The sequence below is a fragment of the Mustela putorius genome, unplaced genomic scaffold, assembly GCF_011764305.1.
Source record: "Mustela putorius furo isolate JIRA1106 unplaced genomic scaffold, ASM1176430v1.1 tig00537335_pilon_pilon_pilon, whole genome shotgun sequence".
NCBI classification, from domain to species: Eukaryota; Metazoa; Chordata; class Mammalia; order Carnivora; family Mustelidae; genus Mustela; species Mustela putorius.
In genome coordinates this window covers 1,158,437-1,180,021 of record NW_025422457.1, presented here as the reverse complement: position 1 = coordinate 1,180,021, position 21,585 = coordinate 1,158,437, and the positions used below count along the sequence as shown (strand labels likewise).

The 21,585-nt window shown below is 34.0% G+C and overlaps 1 protein-coding gene across 1 annotated transcript in view; it reads right to left on the bottom strand.

Annotated features, from left to right (window-relative positions):
• The window catches only part of XPR1 (xenotropic and polytropic retrovirus receptor 1), a 253,833-nt gene that overhangs the window by 14,769 nt on the left and 217,479 nt on the right, over positions 1 to 21,585 (bottom strand). Inside the window, exon 12 of the mRNA XM_045074328.1 lies at positions 3,698 to 3,864. Coding sequence (XP_044930263.1) covers positions 3,698 to 3,864 — 167 coding nt within the window. The remainder of the gene's footprint in view (positions 1 to 3,697; positions 3,865 to 21,585) is intronic.

Below are 21,585 nucleotides of genomic sequence, written 5' to 3'. Positions count from 1 at the left end.
CCTTACTCTGCATTTGAAGGAGTTTTACCTTTTATTTCAAGGTTGTTAAATAAAATGAAGGTTGGATATCACAAACATGGGTTGAATTTAAGGAATGTACTATTTTTACGTGGGAAAGACAGCATTCAAATTCTTATAGGTACTAGTATCCACTATTTAGGAGTCCAGTTTTAGCTACACAAAAGTTTCAAGTATACAAATTGCCAGCAGACTAGAACTGTAATTCATGGATTTGTTTCATATTAATCTCTGGATAATTAGCTCTTTAAATATATGTATTTAAAGGTTGTGAGATCTTATGGAAACTAGAACTGCCATGTATTTATACCATTGCATTTTTTTTTTAAATAACAAGCAGTATTAGTCATGTTAGAAGGCTATAAACAACAACAAAAAAGAGCAGTCCCCTTGCCCACTTCTCTTCTCATTCTCTAGGCACAAACAATTTCAGGATTTGTAGCTATCTCTCCTAGTATTTATCCTCCATATTTCTAAATAATGTGTGTATATTGGCATATCTTGATTAATCAATTGGAGATGTTATCCACTGCTGATTAGGATGAATTTTTATGAAGATTTTAACATACTTACATACCCTCCCTGTTTTTTCCCCCATCCATCCAATACAGTGATAATGCAGTTTTTGGATAAATTCACATCCAGTGAACTCATCAGTGAAGAACTGCAATTTCTTGTTACTTTAAGTCAGTCTTAACATGATCCACAGTTGACTATGCAGGAGCTGATGTTACCAAAAATGTGAAAGTCTTGGGGAGGAATACACTTAACGTGAGGACTAGTGACATAGAAAAATGAAGTTTTAATATGGAGAAAACAAAAATACTCCCTGGACCAGGATGTGGTACTCAGAAATACATACTATTAATCCCTAGGAACTGGGATTTCACTGTGTTCTTAATTTTTAAATGAAGCTTCACCGGATTCCACCAATAGCTTTCCTTCCCTTTTTGTGTAAATGAATTTTATTCCAGTATTTTTCTTTCTAAGATTAAAAGGGATGTGGCGATCCAGCAGAACATTTTTCTTATAAATCTGCAAATTATAATGTAGGAAACCATATACTGCATTTCCTAGGGTCATGAAAATATGCAATAAGGAAACTGAATGAAAAACTATCCACTAATTTAATTACACAGAAGCCAATATGTTAGAACTATTTAAAAGGAGGCATGGGTTAACATTTATATGAAAATATGAACAGTTTATCTAAGCAATCAGCATGAGAAGTAAATGTATTACATTGTTCAGTAAGGCAAGAACAATGTAAGGAGCAATAAGGCATAACATTCTGGTGCGCACAAAAGGACCATAATTTACCTGAACTCATGTCTGCTCTCTGACTTGTACTTGACATTACCGATTTTCTTACTTTCTTTAAAAAAAAAAGTTTTTTGTAAAGTAATTTCTATACCCAATGAAGCTTGAACCTACAACCCTGAGATCAAGAGTGGCATGCTCTAACAACTGAGATGCTCCCTGATTTTGTTTTCAAATGAGATTTATAAAGATATGTTCTAGTCTGTTGTTGGTCATATGTTCTAAATCTGCACACTGGGATTATTGCTATAGCTTATGTAACAAATGATCAGTATAAATTAATACCCTTCTTTCTGTCTTCATTTGCTTATCTAAAGTTACCTGACATATCATTCTTTGTATGACTCTCCTACTTTAGTCCTCACTTTATTAAAACAGCTTTCACTATTCATCAACTGAATATTATGTATTCACACACTTTTCAAAGTGTAGTTTTGAGGTACTGGGGACATTCTGTCATAGTATGAATTATTAGTGACCCAATCTATATATCCCTCCTCATCACAGAATTTCAGAACTGGGAAAGGATCAAGAGATTATGTGGTAGAAGAGAATATACTATAGTAAAGTTGCCTAAAGTTATGTAGCTAATTTAGTGAGACACCTGAGATCAAAATTCACTTACCAGGATTCCTAGTTGATTGTTAAATTTCTTTTATTATCTGAGTAATGATACTTTTGGTCTCTTTTTAATTTAGGCTCTCTTATCCTTTTATTCATATATAAATAATTCCTAAGGAATTATCCATATATCTTCAGATTGGCACTTTTGTCCTCTTTTTAATTTAGACTCTTTTATCCTTTTATTCATATATAAATAATTCGTAAGGAATTATCCATACATTTTCAGCTTGGCACTTTACTTTAACAAAAATTGGCTGAAATAAATGAAAAGGGACACCTTCTTGACATACCAAAGATTCAGGCACTTCCTTTCCTTTGTGCTTTCATAGCACTGCTGACTCAGTCAAGTGTTAATTTAGTCATTCTACAAATATTAAGTCTACTATATGCTTGGAACTATGTTGGGTAGTGAGGGATATGGATACCTAAACAGTTAATTATAAAACAATGTGATAACTGCTATAACAGAAGTTTGTAGAGGCTAAAATGGAATTAGGACAAATGGCTAAATATGCTTAGAAAAAGAAAGGCTTTTTAGAGATTGTAATCCTTGAACTGACTTTTTAAGAGGAGGAACTGGAGAGGATGTGGAGAAAAAGGAACCCTCATACACTGCTGGTGGGAATGTAATTGGTGTAGTCAACTGTGGAAAACAGTATGAAAAAAAAGAAATAGACCATATGATCCAGTAATTCCACTTGGTATTTACCCAAAGAAAATTAAAACAGTAATTCGAAAAGATATCTGTACTCCTTTGTTTTACTGTAGCATTATTTACAACAGCCAAGGTATGGAAGCAATCGAAGTGTTCACTGATAGACAAATGACTAAAGAAGATGTATATATATTTACACACACAATGGACTATTACTCAGCTATAAAAAAGGATGAGATGCTGTCATTTGCAACAACATGGATGGACCTAGAAGGCACAATGCTAAGTGAAATAAATCAGAAGATAAAGACAAATACCACATGATTTCATTTATATGTGGAATCTAAAAAGCAAATTAAGAAACAAAAAGTAGAAACAGACTCACAAATACACAGAACAAACTGATGGTTGCCAGAGGGGTGGGGGGTAAAGAAATGGGCAAAATGGGTAAAGGGGGGTGGAAGGATATAGGCTTCCAGTTATGAATTAAGTTACTCAGATGAAAAGTACAGCACAGGGAATATATAGTCGATGGTACTGAAACAGTGCTGCATGCTGACAGATGGTAGTTACACTTGTGAGTGCAACATAACACAGAGTGCTGAAGTATTATGCTGTACACCTGAAACTAATGTAACACTCATGCCTCAACTATACTTCAATTGAAAATAAATAAAGAATTAAAATAAAAAAGAAGGAACAGGAATTTGCAAAGCAGGCAAAGAATAGAGGGAATGTGAAACAGTGAATTGCATGTTCAAAATTAGGTCATAAATTATAGCAAGTTATTTATTCCTCTACTCTAGACTTTATTGCATTGTATTATAATTTGCTGGCTTACCTGTTTTATATAGTTTATGGCCTCTTTGAGAACTACAACTTTGTTTTTATTTTCTATAGTGCCCAGCATATAGTAAAAACCTGATTATTTTTGCTGACTGAATGAATTAGTATTTTTTGGTGATTAGTTGCTTTTTCTCAATGTATTGGGTTGGGATTAGGTATGCATCATAACAGGAGTTGGCTGGTGATATACAGGAGTTGTTTTTAAAACAAATAATAAGCATGCTTTGTACATACTTTTTGGGGGTATACAATCTCTTCCCGGAGAAAGGTGTTTTCTCCAGCATTCTTATCAAAGAGACCCCAGTCCATCTTCAGATCCCAGATGAGGGTATAGCAGGAACTGATGATACAAAACACAATCCAAAGGTAAAAGAATACCATGGTGTCTGAGTGACCTCGTTCTGAAGAAAGAAACGGGAAAGGTAAAAGAGAAAATTGAGAGATTTAAATAAAATTCCCCATTAAACAAAACTAATTTAAAAAAACAGACTCTGTATACAGCTCCATAAAGGAACTAAGATTTTAAACAAACTTCCCTAGTAGAGACACTGTCTAACAGAAGTTAAATAGTACCTCCAATTCTCCTGAAATACAAAGTAATCATCAAACATTTACCAAATACATAAAATTTGTATAAATGTGTATTTGGAGTTTTGGAGGCTCCATAAAAATGAATACATAAAAACCCAAATAACTGCAATGAAGTTTTGAGTATTACAAAAGATGTCATTTTAATTTTTGCCATCAGGTGGCGGATTAGGGTCAAAGATGAAAAAAAAATTATGAAATACCACTAATAAGAAATGTGCTACATTTGCTTCAAGAAATTCTTGGATTGTTTTTACTTTAAAACACTCCCTTTATACTTAGATCTTGTCTATACTTATTGTGAAGGCAGATACTTTTAATTCCAGATTAAATGCCAGAAAGCAACAGAATGATTATCCTTAAGGACATATATGAAAGCAAATTTCTCTCAAATCACAAAGCAAAGCATAGTATTTTTGCTTTTTTTACAGCTTGTTTATAGATACAAATGCTGGGAATACTATAAAGTATACTAAATCAGAATAATAAAAATAATTTGTATATGTAGTTATATAATTTAGTATTTTTTACTCTTAAGTCCTTCATATATTCTCTAGTGAAATTCTTCTTTAGTAAGCTTGAGTCATCATTTTTGTATTCCCTGTTATTGTGCAGGATATAGGTATTAATGTGGTCCTCAATTAACAAGAAAAAGGTTTGAAACATCTAATTCAAAAAAGTTTAAATTTTGGTTAGTTTCCCAAAGGCATAGAAAATAAAGGATGTATCATGCCTTATCCACATACTTCCTATTAAAATAAGTTAAAGTCCTTCCTATTAAAACAAGTGTTTATTAATCATTTTTAGGTATTAAAAGTGTTAAGTACCGAATGATTCAAAGGCACCCTTTAGAAATTTATAATATAGTTAAGTGGAAATAGCCATTTGTTACTGATGATAAATTTGAGCTCAAAATGAAGTATAAACAAATCACTATGAGAACATCAAGAAGAATAGGAATGTTTCCAACAGTAGGAAATAAAAGGAAGTAGCATTTGAGTTACTTGTAGAAGGATGAATAAACAGTGTTGCAGAAGTCAGGCAGATGAGGCAAGGACATTCAAAGCTGAAGGAAGATAATGAAAAGGAAGGTGGTTGGGAGAGTACAAGGTGTGTCTAAGGAGCTGCAAACAATCTAAATCTAGTTTGGGTGCCATATGGAGGATATAAGAGAATGGGTGTGATTTAAAACGAGTCTGGAAAGGACATTTTGGGTCTGACTATGGAATGACTCTTGGTACTCAGGATCTTATCTGTATTTTAGAAAAAATAATTAAGCTGGCAGGTTGCTTGCATCAGAATTACTTAGCTGATTTAAAAAAATATGGGTATGTTATAGTTTCTAGTATTAATCAGTTCATACAAGCTCTTAAGAACTGTTATATTTTCAGAACTAAGCTGACGGTTAAACACAATTATTAAAATTTAATTATATAAACTTACAATTAAACAAAGGTAATAAAAACTCTAATTATTTTACTACATTTACTACATTTTACTACAAATTAATTTTACTACATTTTACTTTAATTCACTTTTTAAAAAATTTACTTTAATTTACATTTACTTTAAATTTTACTACATTTTACTACATTTACTATATTTTACTACAAATTAATTTACTAAATTTTGCTATTACCCTTTTAAGGTTATGTATGTTTTTTGGTATCTGTATGATAGAACTATTATATAATGCTGTGCTACTGTACATCTTTTCCCAACATTCAATATTATCTTAGTAACTTATAGAAGTATTTACACCATGGAAGTCAACAGACACTGCAGATCAGTATCTCCTAGCCCTCCTCCTACCTAAGAGCTGGTTTGTTAAACATGTTAGCCCATCACTGTTCAGCTTCTTCTGGAAAGTCAGCGGTTGGACATAGAAACCAATATTTTTTCAGTGGTCCACAAGTGATGTGATACAAGTGACCAGTCAAGTTTAGATATAAACACATTTTCAGGTTTGAACTATTTTCATAAAAACTTCTTCACCAAAAGTAAATTGGGTTGAGTATTTATACTGTAATACTGTATCACATAAATAATAAGTTCAAAGTCCTAACAAAACAGTTACTATCTAGTTTAGTTGGATGTGTTATGATGTTTACTTCATTCTGTAGATAGACACTGTCTAGCTGAGTAGAATTATTCAATAATTAGTATCATAATTGCATTAAAAAATCTTAGAACTTATCTACTAAGGGTTGCAAAGAAAATTACCAAGCAAATGTAGCACCTTAATAAAATTCAGTGTTCTCATATTTTCAAAACAAGATCAACACAAAGAGGTAAAGAAAGTAACTTAACTGTAAATTATATTTGCAATTCTTTTTAAAAAAATTGAATGCTTACTATGAGCCAGGCATTTCATATATATTCTCTCATATAGTTTTCACAACAACAAACCATTATTTTGTTTGCTAGTAAAAGAAATGAAATTAGACTAAAATAATAGATACATTCAGCAAAAGGTTAAAAAATGAGTATTTCTCAAGTAAGTATAGGTAACATCAAGTGTTATTACTGAAAGCTGATATCCTTTTCTAATTACTAAAGAAATCATCAAGTTCAAATTATTATTAAAAGGAGATTGTGGGGGGTGGAGTTCAAAAGAAAGAATTAACCAGGAAACAAAAATCAATATGCTTGTTTTCTTTAATGTGTTCTAGATTTTAATACAAGTTCTATTCTTAGAGTAGAATTCTTAAAATGGTACAGTGAGTCACCTGCCTTCCTCCTTTCTAAGCTCGTATTATTTCCATGAAATTTCTATGAAACACATACAGGCCTTCACGGACTTCAAAAAGCAAGTATTTCAACAGAATATTTTGGAATAAATAGTGCTTTATCTTACTTTTTCAAATAATGATTAGTGTATACCCAGTCTACATGTGTTACATTTTGGTCTCTTTTTAATTATTACCCTTACTTGATCTTTCCCATCTCCCAAATGAGGAGAGCTTCTCCCTGAAATCATCTGCCTTTATTGGGATTCAGGGGATGTACTGGAAAGATATTATCACTTTAGGCAAGCAATTACATCTAATTCTCTCTTGGCTACCTCTGGTAGCCCACTTTAGTGATGTTCAGAATCAGAGAAAATCAAGTCATTGCTATTCCACCCTAAGCTTCTATTACACACCTGTCATGTTAGAAGCATAATTCATAAAAGAAGTATTTAAGGTAATGGTATCTGCTGAATGTAAAACAAATAGAAATAAGCTTCTTAAAGTTTTGTACCCATGGTTACCATAGGAGGGATAAAGCAAAATAATGTGTTAGGAAAAGTGCTAAGAGAGAAACCAGAAAGATTACATTTGAAGATCATCTATAACCACATTTTGGGGAAGATATTTTTAAAATGAAAATAGTGGCATTGTATAAAGAGAAAGTGAATGGTTCCCTTTTCAAACAAAACCTTTCTACTCTGATGCAGTTTACTAGTTTCTAATCTGAAATTAAATTAAAAAAATAAAATGGACTAGACACGGTTTTCAAAGCCCAAACCTATACAGGTAAGCTAAGTTATGAATGACTGTGTTATCTAGCAAATCTTAGTTCTATTCCCATGACCTAAAAAGCATCAAAACACTGAATAACAAGATTAATATGGTTATCTAAAAATGGATATAGATATTCCTCTGATCTTTAGGGCGTTTTAGTTAAAATTTGAGGTCGGTCACATGTATTATATGTCCTCAGGTGATTATCATATTTATCCTAAGAACAGGCAAGAAAGACATTATTATTCCCATTTTATAGTTAAGAAAGCTTAAGTTCAGAGAGACAGTAAGTGAAAAGATAACTGGATTTGAAGTAGGAAGATCTGGGTCTGAATCCAGACTCTGCCTCTTTCCAACTTCGTAATTATAGAAAATTCATAATTTAAAATGATTGAGACAAAAATAGAAATCATTAGGCCTAAAGATAAATGAAGAAATTAGAAATGGGAATCTTTATCCAACGAACTTTTTTGTACTAGACAGCTTTATTTTTCTATATCTGTCTCAATTCTAAAATGAAAAGACAGTCCACAAAACTATGAAGAAACATTAAAAAATATTTCTAAGGTATGTGAAAAATAATTTAAATACTATACATATATTACTTCATATGATATATAAAATTTATGTTTATAGAAAAAAACAGAGGTACTTAATGAAGGGTGCCTGATGAAGGAAGTTAAGATTATTAAAGGGACTCACTTTTAAAACTTTAGGTATTTCTGTATTATTTGAATTTTATTTTTATAGTGATATATACACATCCATGTTTTACTTGTATAATTAAAAGGAAAAGTAGGCTAAAGAAAATAGTTGCTATTAGGGTAGTGATATTTTCCCAGGATCCTGTGATCATGACTTGAGCCAAAGGCAGATGCTTAACTAACTGAGCCATCTAGGCAGCCCTGCTATATTGTTTTAATAATAAGAAAATACTACACAGGAATTCACTTATTCATGCAACAGATATTTACTGTCTATTATAAGCTGCATTGTTTACCATATGGTTATAATATTTAAGATTAACTCAAAAGAAAAATTTTATTTCTATATTCCACAAACATGGTGAATGCCTATTAGGTAACCGGCATATTTTAGAGAATGGGGATGGATATACTGAAGAAATACTAAGGGCTAAGGGTAAAAGAAGAGATATGAAGTAAACAAAAAGATAATGTATAAGTACAACTATAGAACTGTGCATAACAGAGGGATCAATAAACCAGGCTTTCAGGAGCAATAACAGCCAGGAAAGACTTCCTGAAGGAGGTACTACTTAAGCTGAGTCTTGAGCCACATTGAACAGTGTAGAAGCCATCCACCCATGCAATGAGTAAGTACCTACTATAGGTCAGATGTTCTAGGTACTAAGCACAAGGTAGTAAATCTTATTTACTAATGAGCAACTTTCCTGTCCCTGTGAAGCTTACTACTTAGTAGGGGCAGACAATGATCAGATATACCAATAAACAAGGTAATTTTACACAGTGAAAAGTGACATGAAGAAAAAAGAACATGGTAATACGGCTGAGACTGGTAGAATTCCTTTAGATAATGTTCAGACAGAGAAGACCTGTAAGTTGATACCTGAGTGATGAGAAGGAGCCAGTCACAAGAAAAACTGGAGTAAGAGTTCCATATGTGATTTTAATTACGGTTTCTAGTAACTATATTTTAAAAGGTAAAGAGTGGGGCACCTGGATGGCTCAGTCAGTTAAGTGTCTGCCTTTGGCTCATGTCCTGGGATCAAGTCCTGAATAGGGATCCCTGCTCAGTGGAGAGTCTGCTTCTCTCTTTCCCTCTACCCCTCCCCTCTGCTCGTGTTCTCTCTCTTTCAAATAAATAAAATCTTAAAAAAAAAAAAGGTAAAGAGAAACATGTAAAATTCATTTTTTTTTTTAAAAAGAGTGAGAGAGAGCATACACGAGTGGTGAGGGGGGGGGCAGGAGAGGGAGAGAGAGAATCCTAAGCAGGCTCCACACCCAGCATGGAGCCCAATGTGGGACTCAATCACACGACCCCGATACCATGATCTGAGCTGAAATCGAGTCAAATGCTTAACCAATTGAGCCACCAGAAGCCCCTAAAATTAATACTATATTTTATTTAAACTAATATACCTAAAGTGTTATTTTAATAATATAAAATTATTGAGAGCTTTTACATTCTTTTTCTCATAAGTCTCCAAAATCCATTTTGTATTTTGCAGTCCATCTCAGTTTTGCCTAGGTACATTTCAAATGCTCAGTAGTTATATGTACCTAGTAGCTCCTAGTAACTATATTACTAAGTAGTGCAGTGCTTGGAGAGCAGAAGAGTTGGAGGGATAAAGACTGTAAGTGGTGTACTAATAAATAAGGAGGCTGTTGTAGTAGCCTGGTGAGAAATGATAAGGACTAAAATTGGGTAGAAGTACAAGGTATAGGGAGGTCAGGTAAAAAAAAAGGAAGTACTACTGGCAGGAATTGGTGAATTTTGAGGTGAGATAAAGGGTAGAGTCAAGGACAACTCATAGTTTAACCTGGGTAGCTGGGCAGCAAAGGGCCGTGAACCAGTAAGATAGAAAATAACATGGGCCTGAAGAAGGGTAAGGGAGAAAAAAAGAGTTAATTTTGAACATGCTGGCTTTAGGGTCCTATGAGACTCTGAAATGGAAAATGTTCAGGAGACAAACAGAAACAGAAATAAGAACCTAACATACAGATTTGGGAGTCACATATATATAAGACAGTGGTTGAACCCATTTTGGAACCACCAAAATAAATACCTTCTATGAAAAGGGTAAGGCAATCAGAAATAGAAGTTGTCCATTTACACTGCATTTGACTAAATTTGGTTGTATTTATCCTGTTTCTTTACACCAAAGATCCAAAGAAATGAGAGCTCTTTCAAACATTACAGTTTCTCCTTATCTCTTTCAAAATATAAATTCTAATGTTTCTATATTTCAAGATCTTAAAATATATTTACATGATTATACAAAGTTATCGTGGCTGTAGGAATAGAGACAGTGAGGACAGGCAGACTACTGTTTTGAGATGTAAGAATGAGAAAAGAAAAGAGTATTCTAGATGGCTTAACAAAATAAGGGAAGTCTTTTTAGGGTCAGAGATTCTTGAGCATGTACATAGGCTGCAGGAAAGGAGCTAGTAATGATGAAGAGATTGAAGACTTGGAAAAGAAAAAGAATGACTGCCTGAGCGAGATCCTGAAAGAGACAGAAAGAAATTGAGGTCAGGGCCTTTAGGAGGGAAACACAGTTACCCAAGACTGGGAAAAAGTATGTAGTGAGCGATGGGTTTGGATTAAGTAAGTACATCAGTAGAAGGTGGGTGAAGGGAAATGACTCCTGATAGGCTCAACTTTCTTGTTAGTAGGAGACATGGTGGTCTATAAATGTAAAGAGTGTAAAAACTGAATTGAAGACTTTAGAAAAGCAGTAAGAGTTATCATGAACCCCCCCTTTTTTCCAAAGTTAACATTTCTGAGATGAATAAATTTAATAATAAAAGCAAAGAACAGGGGCACCTGGGTGGCTCAGTGGGTTAAAGCCTCTGCCTTCAGCTTATGTCATGATTCCCAGGGTCCTGGGATTGAGCCCCGCATCAGGCTCTCTGCTCCTCAGGGAGCATGCTTCCCCCTCTCTCTCTGCCTGCCTCTCTGCCTACTTGTGATCTCTGTCTGTCAAATAAATAAAATCTTAAAAAAAAAAAGTTAAAAAAAAAAGCAAAGAACAAAACACCTGTAAGTTTAGAAAAGGCAATCTCCCCCTTCCTATGGTATTCTTTTCATAAAACGTTTTGTTTGTGCTTATATTTTCATTATTACATATACATTTCTTTTCTCTTTCCTGTAAGGCTATCCTATCTAGCATTTAAAAAGGAATTTTACTTTACACTGGAGTGAATTGTATGTGTGTGTGCATGTACCAAATTGTCTTTTCCATTAAACTATAATGTCTTTTAGGAAAGGTATCATGACAGCATTTTTCTAGGACCTATGCACTATACTCTATGTGATAAGAACAATCAATATCTGCTAAATTAAACTGAGGGCAATGCCTGTGTTTTACTTTTTAATTTTCTACACAATACCTTACCTTCTAACAGATTTGGGGAAGGTAACATGATTTCTGGGCATACTTCATATACAGTGAATCTCTGAAAACTTGTAGGAAGCTGAATATAAGGGCACCTGGATGGCTCAGTCCATTAAGCATCTGACTCAATTTCGGCCCAGGTCATGATCTCGGGGTTGTGGGATTAAGCTGGTGTTGGGCTCTATGCTGGGTGTGGAACCCGCTTAGGATTCTGTCCTTTTCCCTCTACCCACCCCCAAAAAAGAAAAAAAAAAGCTGACTATGAAAAAGTTAAATAACAGACATACACATTTATGAGGAATTTGTTTCATAAGAGCTAAAAATAAACTCCTTATATCTTCCTTGTCCTTTAGATACAATCTTTTTTTTTTTCCTTTAAGATTTATTTATTTATTTTGAGAGAGAAATAGCGCGGTAAGCAAGGAGAGGAGTAGAGCTACAAGAAAACTCAAAAAAATAATTCAGTGATCTCAGGAATAAAATTAATGAACAGGAATATTTTACAGAAGAGACTGAAAATCTAAAAAAAAAGTACTGAACAAATTCTGGACCTGAAGAGTTCAATGAATGAAATGAATAATTCATTGGGAATATAACAGATCATATGGGACAAGATAATTAGCAAGCTTGACAACAGAAATATAGAAATAATTCAGGTAGAAGAGGAAAGAAAAATTTTTTAAAAATGAAGAAACTGTAAGACAGTTATCTGAATCCATTGGAAAAGCTACCATTAGGAAAAAAAAAAGCTACTATTAGAATAATGGGAATCCCAGAAGGAGAAAAGAGGGAGAAGAGAACAGAGAATACATTTAAAAAATAATAGCTGTTAGTAATAAAAAAGTGACATAATATTCTTCATTTAAAGAATAAAGGAGAAAAATCTCAATACCAATGGATGCAAAAAAAGCAGTTGATAAAACTCAATGATAGTCTGTGATTAAAAATCTCTTTTCAAAGGGAAGAATAGAAGGGAACATCATTATTCTGATAAGGGTACCAAAAAAATCTCCAGTAAATTTTATACTTACTGGTAAACTATTAAAAATTTTCTCCTTGTGATTTGTAAATGAAACAAGGATGCTAATAATTCTATTTTTTAAGCAACATTTTACTGGAAGTCATACTTGGTGCAATAAGTAAGAAAAATAAAATATCTGAAGAGAGGACATAAAATGGACTTTGCTGGCAATGTGCTTGTGTATATAGAAAATGTAAAATCTATACATTATCTATCAGAATTGATACATGAATTTATCAAGGTTACTGGGTAGATCACTATCCAAAACCAATTTTACTTCTATATTCCAGCAATCAATTAATAAAATAAAATTTTGAAAAGATGAGAAAAATAAAAATAAAAAACAAAAAATAATAGTTGAGAAACTCCCAAACCCAGAGAATGAATTGTATATTCAGGTCCTTGAGGCTAATACAATATTTATCATCTCAACACTAAAAGACCTTCTCCAAGACTACTACATTACAACTGTCAAAAGTCTATGGACACTGGGGAAGAGATGTGCTATGGTGAGTGCTGTGAACTACGTAAACCTGTACCCCTGGGGCTAATAATACATATATGTTAATAAAAAAATTAAAAATTAAAAAAAAACAGTCAAAAGTCAATGATAAAGAATTTTGAAGATTGCCAGAGAGAAAAAGACAGTAGCTACAAAGTTATCTCCACTTGTTTATCAGCAGATTTCCCAGCAGAAACTATGGGCAAGGAGACCATGGAATGACATATTCAAAATAAATGAAATATAAAATTGCCATCCAGGAACACTACTCTGACAAAATTATCCTTCAGATACGAAGCAGAAATACAGCCTCTCTCGGATAAATAAAAGCTGATGATGTTCACCACCAGACCTGCCTTACAAGAAATTTTAAAAGGAACTCTTGAAGCTAAAACATAAGTACACAAAATTAATTAAGATGACAGTCATACAATACTGTAGCTCTTTTTTTTTTTTTTACTTTTTAAAAAAAAGATTTTATTCATTTGACAGAAAGAGATCACAAGTAGGCAGAGAAGCAGGCAAAGAGAGGAGGAAGCAGGCTCCCTGCTGAGCAGAGAGCCTGATGCGGGCCTTGACCCCAGGACCCTGGATCATGACCTGAGCTGAAGGTAGAGGCTTTAACCCACTGAGCCACCCAGGTGCCTCAACTCTTTTTTAGAACAGTATATTAAGCTCTTAACTATAGCACAAAAATTAAAAGAACATTATAATTTGGTATCAAAATCACAGCATAAGAAGAGTTAACATGTGATATTAAAAATATCAAAGGGGAAGAGTAAAAGGTTGAAAACTTTAAAGGTAAATGAAGATAAATTGCTATCCCCAGAGAAAGGATTATTTTATCTATGAGACGTTACATGCATACCTCAAAGCAAAATTTTACAGCAGAAACAGGAAACAAACAAACAAAAGGAGTGGATTGAGCAAATCACCTTGGAAAACTAACTTATAAAGGTAGACACAAAAAGGGTAAAAGAAACAATGGAGAAACAAAATAACCAGAAGGCAAAGATAAAATGGCAGAGGAAATCCTGACACATTAAGGAAGAAATAGACAACATTACAATAATTGTTGCGGACTTCAATACATGGCTATCTGCAATGAACAAATTGGCTTAACTGGAATTAAACCACACTTTAGAAAAATGGACTTAATAGACATATACAGAACATGCAACCAAGACCAAAATATACATTCTTCTCAAGTACATATAGAATATGCCCCAGGACAAACCATGATAGGCAATAAAACAAATCATAGTAAAAAAAAAATTTTCCCCAAATTATATAAAATTTAAGAAGACTGAAATCATGCCAATTTTCTTCTCTAACCTCAATGGTATGAAACTAGAAATCAACAAGAGGTTAGTGAGAAGATCTACAAGTATGTAGAAACTACGTAACACACTTTAAACAACCATTGGGTCAAAAAACAAATCAAAAGGGAAATAAAAAATTATCTTAAAACAAATGAAAATGAAAACAACCTATCAAATATTGCAGGATAAAGCAAAACGCAGTTTGGGGAGGAGAATTTATAATATGCATAAATTAAGAAATTAGAAAAAACTCAAATAAACAATCTGAAAGTAACACCTAAGGAACCAGAAAAAGAAGAGCAAATTAAGCCCAAAGTTAGTTCAAAGAAAGAGAATAGTAAGAGCAGAAATAAATGAAATAAAGACCAGAAAAATAATAGAAAGGATCAATAAAACTAAAACCTGTCTTTTAAAAAAATAAAATTTATAAGGCTCTAGGTACACTAAGAGAAAAAGAGAAGACTTAGATAAATTAGAAATGAAAGAGGAGACATTACAATAGGTACTATAAAAAAAAAAGAATTGTAAGAGACTTCTATGAACAATTTTATGCCAATAAATTATATAACCCAGAAGAAATGGACATATGTCTAGAAACCTATAACTTGCCAAGACTGAATCAGGAAGAAATAGAAAATCTGAATAGACTAATAGCAGATAAACAGATTGAATGAGTAATCAAAAAATTCCCAACACAGACAACTACTTCCAGGATAAGATAGTTTCACTGGAGAATTCTACCAAACATTAAAAGAAGAATTAACACGAATGCTCCTCAAACTTCCAATATAGCCTGGAGGAGGAAATACTTCCACACTCATGAAGTGAGTTCACACTCTATGAAGCCAGCATTACTCTGATACCAGAAACAGATAAGGGCACCACAAGAAAACTATAGACCAATGTTCTTGACGAATAATAGATATAAAAATTCTCAACAAAATATTAGCAAACTGAATTCACAAACACATTAAAAGGATTATACATCATGACTAAGTAGGATTAATCCCTGCAATGTAATAAGGATGGCTCAATATATACAAATCATTAATGTAATATACAAATCAATAAATGAAAGATAAAAATCACATGATCATCTCAAATAGATGCAGAAAAAGCAAAATACAACATCTTTAATGACAAGAAACTCTTCTTTAAAAAAAGATTTTATTTATTTATTTGTCAGAGAGAGAGGTGGGGAGCACACACAGCATGGGGAGAAGCAGGCAGAGGGAGAAGCAGACCCCCTGCTGAGCAAGGAGCCCGGTATGGGACTCTATCCCAGGATCCTGGGATCATGACCTGGGCTGAAGGCAGACATTTAACTGACGGAGCCACTCAGGAGTCCCTTATGACAAAAACTCTTAACAGACTAGGTATGGCAGGTTACATACTTCAACGTGTAATGGCCATATACAACAAACCTACAGCTATCAATGGAGAAAAACTCAAAGTGTGTCTCCTAAATTCGGGAACAAGGCAAAGATGCCCACTCAAACCACTTCTGTTCAATATAGTACTCTAAGTCTTAGCTAGAGCAATTAGAAAGACAAAGAAATAAAAGGCATCCAAATCAGAAAGGAAGAAGTCATTATTTGCTGACCGATACGTAGAAAATCCCAAAGAATCAGTCAAAAAAGTGTTGGAATTTATTATAAATTTCAGTAAAGTAGCGAGATACAAAATCAATATACAAAAATCAGTGGCATTCTTTGACACTAATGATAAAGAATGTGAAAAGAAATAAGGAAAACCAACCCATCTACAATAGAGTTAAAACAATAAAATACTTATAAATAAATTTAACCAATGAAGTGACAATAAACAATTACATCATGCTATAATTATGTAATGTGATAAATAATGCTACATCAGCAATCATATGCCAACACATATCAAAGTATATACCTTAAACCTGCAAAATGTCATACATCAAATTTATTCCATAAAAAAATCAAAGTTAAAAAAAAAAAGACTAATGAGGTACAGATATATAGATCAACAGAACAGAACAGAGAGCTCAGGAACAGACTCACAGAAATATGCCCAACTGATTTTTGACAAAGGCACACAAGCAATTTAATATAGGAAAGATATCCTTTTGAGCAAAAGGTGCTGGGGCAATTATGAAGAGACATTCATAGGCAAAAATATGAACCTCAATCTGTCACATACCTTATATAAAAATTTACTCAAAATGGATCATGAATTTGAATATAAGACATAAAACTCTTAGGAAAAGAAAAACACAGAAAACCTACAGGATTTAAAGCTGAGCAAAGAGTTCTTGGATTTAAAACTGAAGGCATGATCCATAAAAGGAAAAAACCAATAAACTTAACTTTAAATTTACAAGTTTAATTTTTAAATTTGATTTTACCTTAAAAACTTTTGATTTGTATAAATAAAAAGACTGTATAAATGAAAAGACAAGCTGCAGACTGGGAGAAAAATATCTGCAAATATTATCCAGTGACTTGTACTCAAAATATACAAAGAACACTTGAAATTCAACAATTATAAACCAAATAACCCAATTAAAAAATGGTTGTGGGATCTGAACAGATACCTTACCAAAGAAGATACACAGATGGCAAATAAGTATCTGAAAAGATGCTCAACATCATACTGTCATTAGAAAATTACGAAGTAGAACAGCAATGAGATACCGCTATGCACCTAATAAGAGTGGCTACCCCCCCTCCCCCAAACTGACTACCAAATGTTGAGAAGGATGTGATAAAACAAGAATTCTCATTCACTGCTGGTCGGAATGTAATATGGTCCAGCCAGTTTGGGAGACAGTTTGGCAGTTTCTTACAAAGCTAAATATAGTCTTACCATAATTGTACTCCTACATCAAGATGAAAAGTTATGACCAAACAAAACCAGCATGCTTATAGAAGATTTATTCATAACTATGAAAAACTGGAAGCTACTAAGATTCTCCTCAGGAGGTAAATGGATGAACAAAAGTGGTACATTCATACAATGGAACATTATTTAGCAATAAAAAGAAATGTGCTATCAAAACGTGAAAAGAAACCTAAAGAATCTTAAAGGCCTATTGCTAAGTGAAAGGAATCAGTCTGAAAAGGGTACACATATACAAGAAACAGTGCAGAGGATCGTAGGTGATGGGAGGGAAAAGAGAATGGAAAGAAATCAGAGAAGGAGGCAAACCATGAGAGAGTCTTAACTATAGGAAACAAACAGGGTTGCTGGAAGGGAGGTAGATGGGGGAGGAGGTAACTGGGTGAAGGACATTAAGGAGAGCACGTGATGTGATGAGGACTGGGTGTTATATGCAACTGGGGAATTACTGGACTCTACATTCTGGAAAAGGCACATCTATAGAAATAGTAAGATCAGTAGTTGCTCAGGGGGAATAAAGAGGAAAGAGAGAGATGAATAGGTGAAGCATAGGAAATGTTTAGGATAATGGAACTATCCCATATGAAACTGTTATGGTGGATATGTGGTATTAAGCATTTGTCAAAACCCACAGAACTCTAAAACACAAACAAATGAATCTTAATGTAAGCTACAGAATATTGTCAGTAATAATTTATCAATACTGGCTCATTAATTGTAACAAATATGCCACACTAATGCAAGATGTTAATAAAAGGGGTAACTTTGAGAGTGAGGTGGGATGGGTAGGGCAGGTATAGGGAACTCTAGGTACTATCTGCTCCATTACTCAACAAATCTAAAACTATACTAAAATCTCAAGTCCATTAATCACTAAAAATAAGAAAAAAGAAAACTGGAGGCTGGGAGATAATACTTATAAACATTATCCAACAAAGTGCTTGTATCTAAAATATATATATATATATATATATATTTTTTTTTTTTAAGATTTATTTATTTATTTGACAGAGAGAGATCACAAGCAGGCAGAGAGGCAGGCAGAGAGAGAGAGGAAGCAGGATCCCTGCTGAGCAGAGAGCCCGATGCGGGACTCGATCCCAGGACCCTGAGATCATGACCTGAGCCGAAGGCAGCGGCTTAACCCACTGAGCCACCCAGGCACCCTCTAAAATATGTTTTAAAAAACAATAATTCAATAAAGAACCAGACAATCCAATTCAAAAATGGGCAAAAGACATGAAAAGACATTTTACTGAAGAGGATATACAGAAGACAAATAAGCACATGAAAAGATGTTCAACAGAATTAAAACCAGTTAGATATTCACTACATACATATCAGAATGGCTAAAATTTTAAAAGTGACATCATCAAAGCTGGCAAGGAGAAACCAGACCACTCATACACTGCTGCTAAGAATGGAAAATGGTACAACCACTGAAAATAGTTTGGCAGTTTTTATTAAAAAACTAAATATGCAGAGCGCCTGGGTGGCTCAGTGGGTTAAAGCCTCTGCTTTCAGCTTGGGTCATGATCCTAGGGTCCTGGGATTGAGCCCTGCATTGGGCTCTCTGCTTGGCAGGAAGCCTGCTTCCTCCTCTTTCTCTGCCTGCCTCTCAGCCTACTTGTGATCTCTGTCTGAATTTAAAAAACAAAACAAAACAAAAAAACAACAACAACAAAAAAAAACACAAAAAAACAAAAAATAAAAAAACTAAACATGCAGCTACCACACCAACCAGCAATTGCACTCTTGGGGATTTATGGCAGAGCTATGATAATTTATATCCATCAAAAATCTGTATATGAGGGGTGTCTGGGTGGCTCAGTGGGTTAAAGCTTCTGCCTTTGGCTCAGGTCATGATTCCAGGGTCCTGGGATCGAGCCCCACATCAGGCTCCTTGCCCACGGGGGAGCCGGTTTCCCCCTCTCTCTTTCTGCCTGCTTCTCTACCTACTTGTGATCTCTGTCTGTCAAATAAATAAATAAAATCTTTAAAAAAATCTGCATATTAATGTTTATAGCAGCTATCTTCATAACAGTCTGAATTTGGCAACAACACAAATGTCATTCAGTGGGTGAATGGTTAAACTAAAGTACCTCCATTCATACCATGGAATACTACTTAGCAATAAAAAGGCACAAATTTAATTCATTCAACAACCTGAATGAATCTCCAGAGAATTATGCTAAATGAAAAAAGCAGACCTCAAAAGGTTACAGGACTATATGATCCCATTTATGTAACATTTTTGAAATGACAAAATTATTAAATGGAGAAGATAGTAATGATTGTCAGAGGCTAGGGAGGAAGTGGGGGCAGGAGGGAAGACAGTGGGATATACAAAGGTAACATGAGGGATCCTTATGGTGATGGAAACCTTCTATACTAGACTGTACCAATGTCAGTATCCTGGCTGTGATATTGTACTATGCTTGTGTAATATGTTATCATTAGAGAACCTGTGTGAAGGGTATATAGGACCCCCATTATTTCTAACAACTGCAAATCCATAATTATCTCAAAATTAAAAGTTTAATTAAAAAAATAAAAATTGGCTGTTCCTCAAAACCCTGAGTTAACTACTCCCTCTTCTGAACCACCTCAGTACTTTACACAAGACTGATAAATACAGAATTACTACACTTTTAATGTTCTATTTTATTGTTCTAGCTTATTAAACTGGGAGCTCCAAGAGAAAAAAAAGGAGAATGTCTTAAAGGCAAGATATATTGTGTTCATCTACACCTTTCTAGCACCAAACACAGACTAACACTCTAGGTGTTTTGTAAGTGTTGAATAAAATAGATATGACAGAAGAAGGCAATTCAATTGCTAAATTGTATTTATATTCAATTTACTATTTGTAAATTATTTTTTAAGGATTTTGTTTATTTAGTTGAGAGAGCAAGCACAAGCAGGGCAAGCAGCAGAGGGAGAGGGGGAAGCAGGGTCCCTGACAAGGAGTGAGCCCAATGCAGGGCTTGATCCTAGGACCCTGGGATCATGATCTGAGCTGAAGGCAGATGCTTACCCAACTGAGCCACATAGGCACCCCTGTAAAATTCTTATTTATTGGCTCATCAATAATAAAATGATTTCTTCAGTGATTATTAAAGATTGCTTGCTGCCTTTCCCAAATCCTTTAGTAATTCCACCAAATAATGATAATTCTGGAGTGGGTAAAATTATGTGCTTCATGGAATATTACTCAGCCATCAAAAAGAATGAAATTGTGCCATTTGCAATGCCCTTGATGGAACCAGAAGGTATTATGCTAAGAAAAATAAGTCAGTCAGAGAAAGACAAATACCTGATTTTACTCAGATGAGGAACTTAAGAAACAAAACAGACAAACATAGGGGAATGGAAGGAAAAATAAAATATGAAAGCAGAAAAGGAGGCAAACTCTTACAAGAGACTCAACTATAGGAAACAAACTGAAGGTTGCTGGAAGGGAGGTGGGGATGGATAAGGTAAATGGCCGACGGACATTAAGGAGGGCTCTTGGAGTCATGAGCACTGGGTGTTGTATGCAACTGATGAATCACTAAATTCCACCTCTCTTAAACTAATAATACAGTAAATATTAATTAAATTGAATTAAAAAATAACTTTAATTATGTGTTTCTGCCTTTTCTCCTGCAAAGAGACATGATTTAACTAAATGGAATCTATCTATCTACCAAAATCACTTTACAAAGAAAAGAAGGATTCTGTAAATTTTTGACAATATCTCAGGTGCTTGTTTCCTGAAGCTGTAAGAAAGCTTCAAATAGTACATTCACATGGGCAGGAACTTTTTTCTTTTCTTTTCTTCTTCTTCTTTTTTTTTAAAGATTTTATTTATTTATTTGACAGATAACAAGTAGGCACCCAGGAACTTTTTTCTTAATTGAACTGAAAAAAATTAAGTCGTAAACACAAGCTAAAATTACAGTCTATTAAAAATAGAAATAAAAGTCTCACATCCGTCTCCTGGGCGGAATAGGGAAACCAAGCTCCTGTCCCTAACAAAACCCCGCTGGCCTGGCAGGCCACATAGGTCTCCATCAACCCCATGGAGTTCAACCCAGACTTTCTGGCATGTATGATACCCGAGGTAGAATGGGCGTTGCTTCTGGAGGCGGCGGATACCTTACATCTGGTGGAGGTGCCCAAGGGGCTGACTGAAGGGTATGAACACAATGAGAAATTCCTGAGGGAG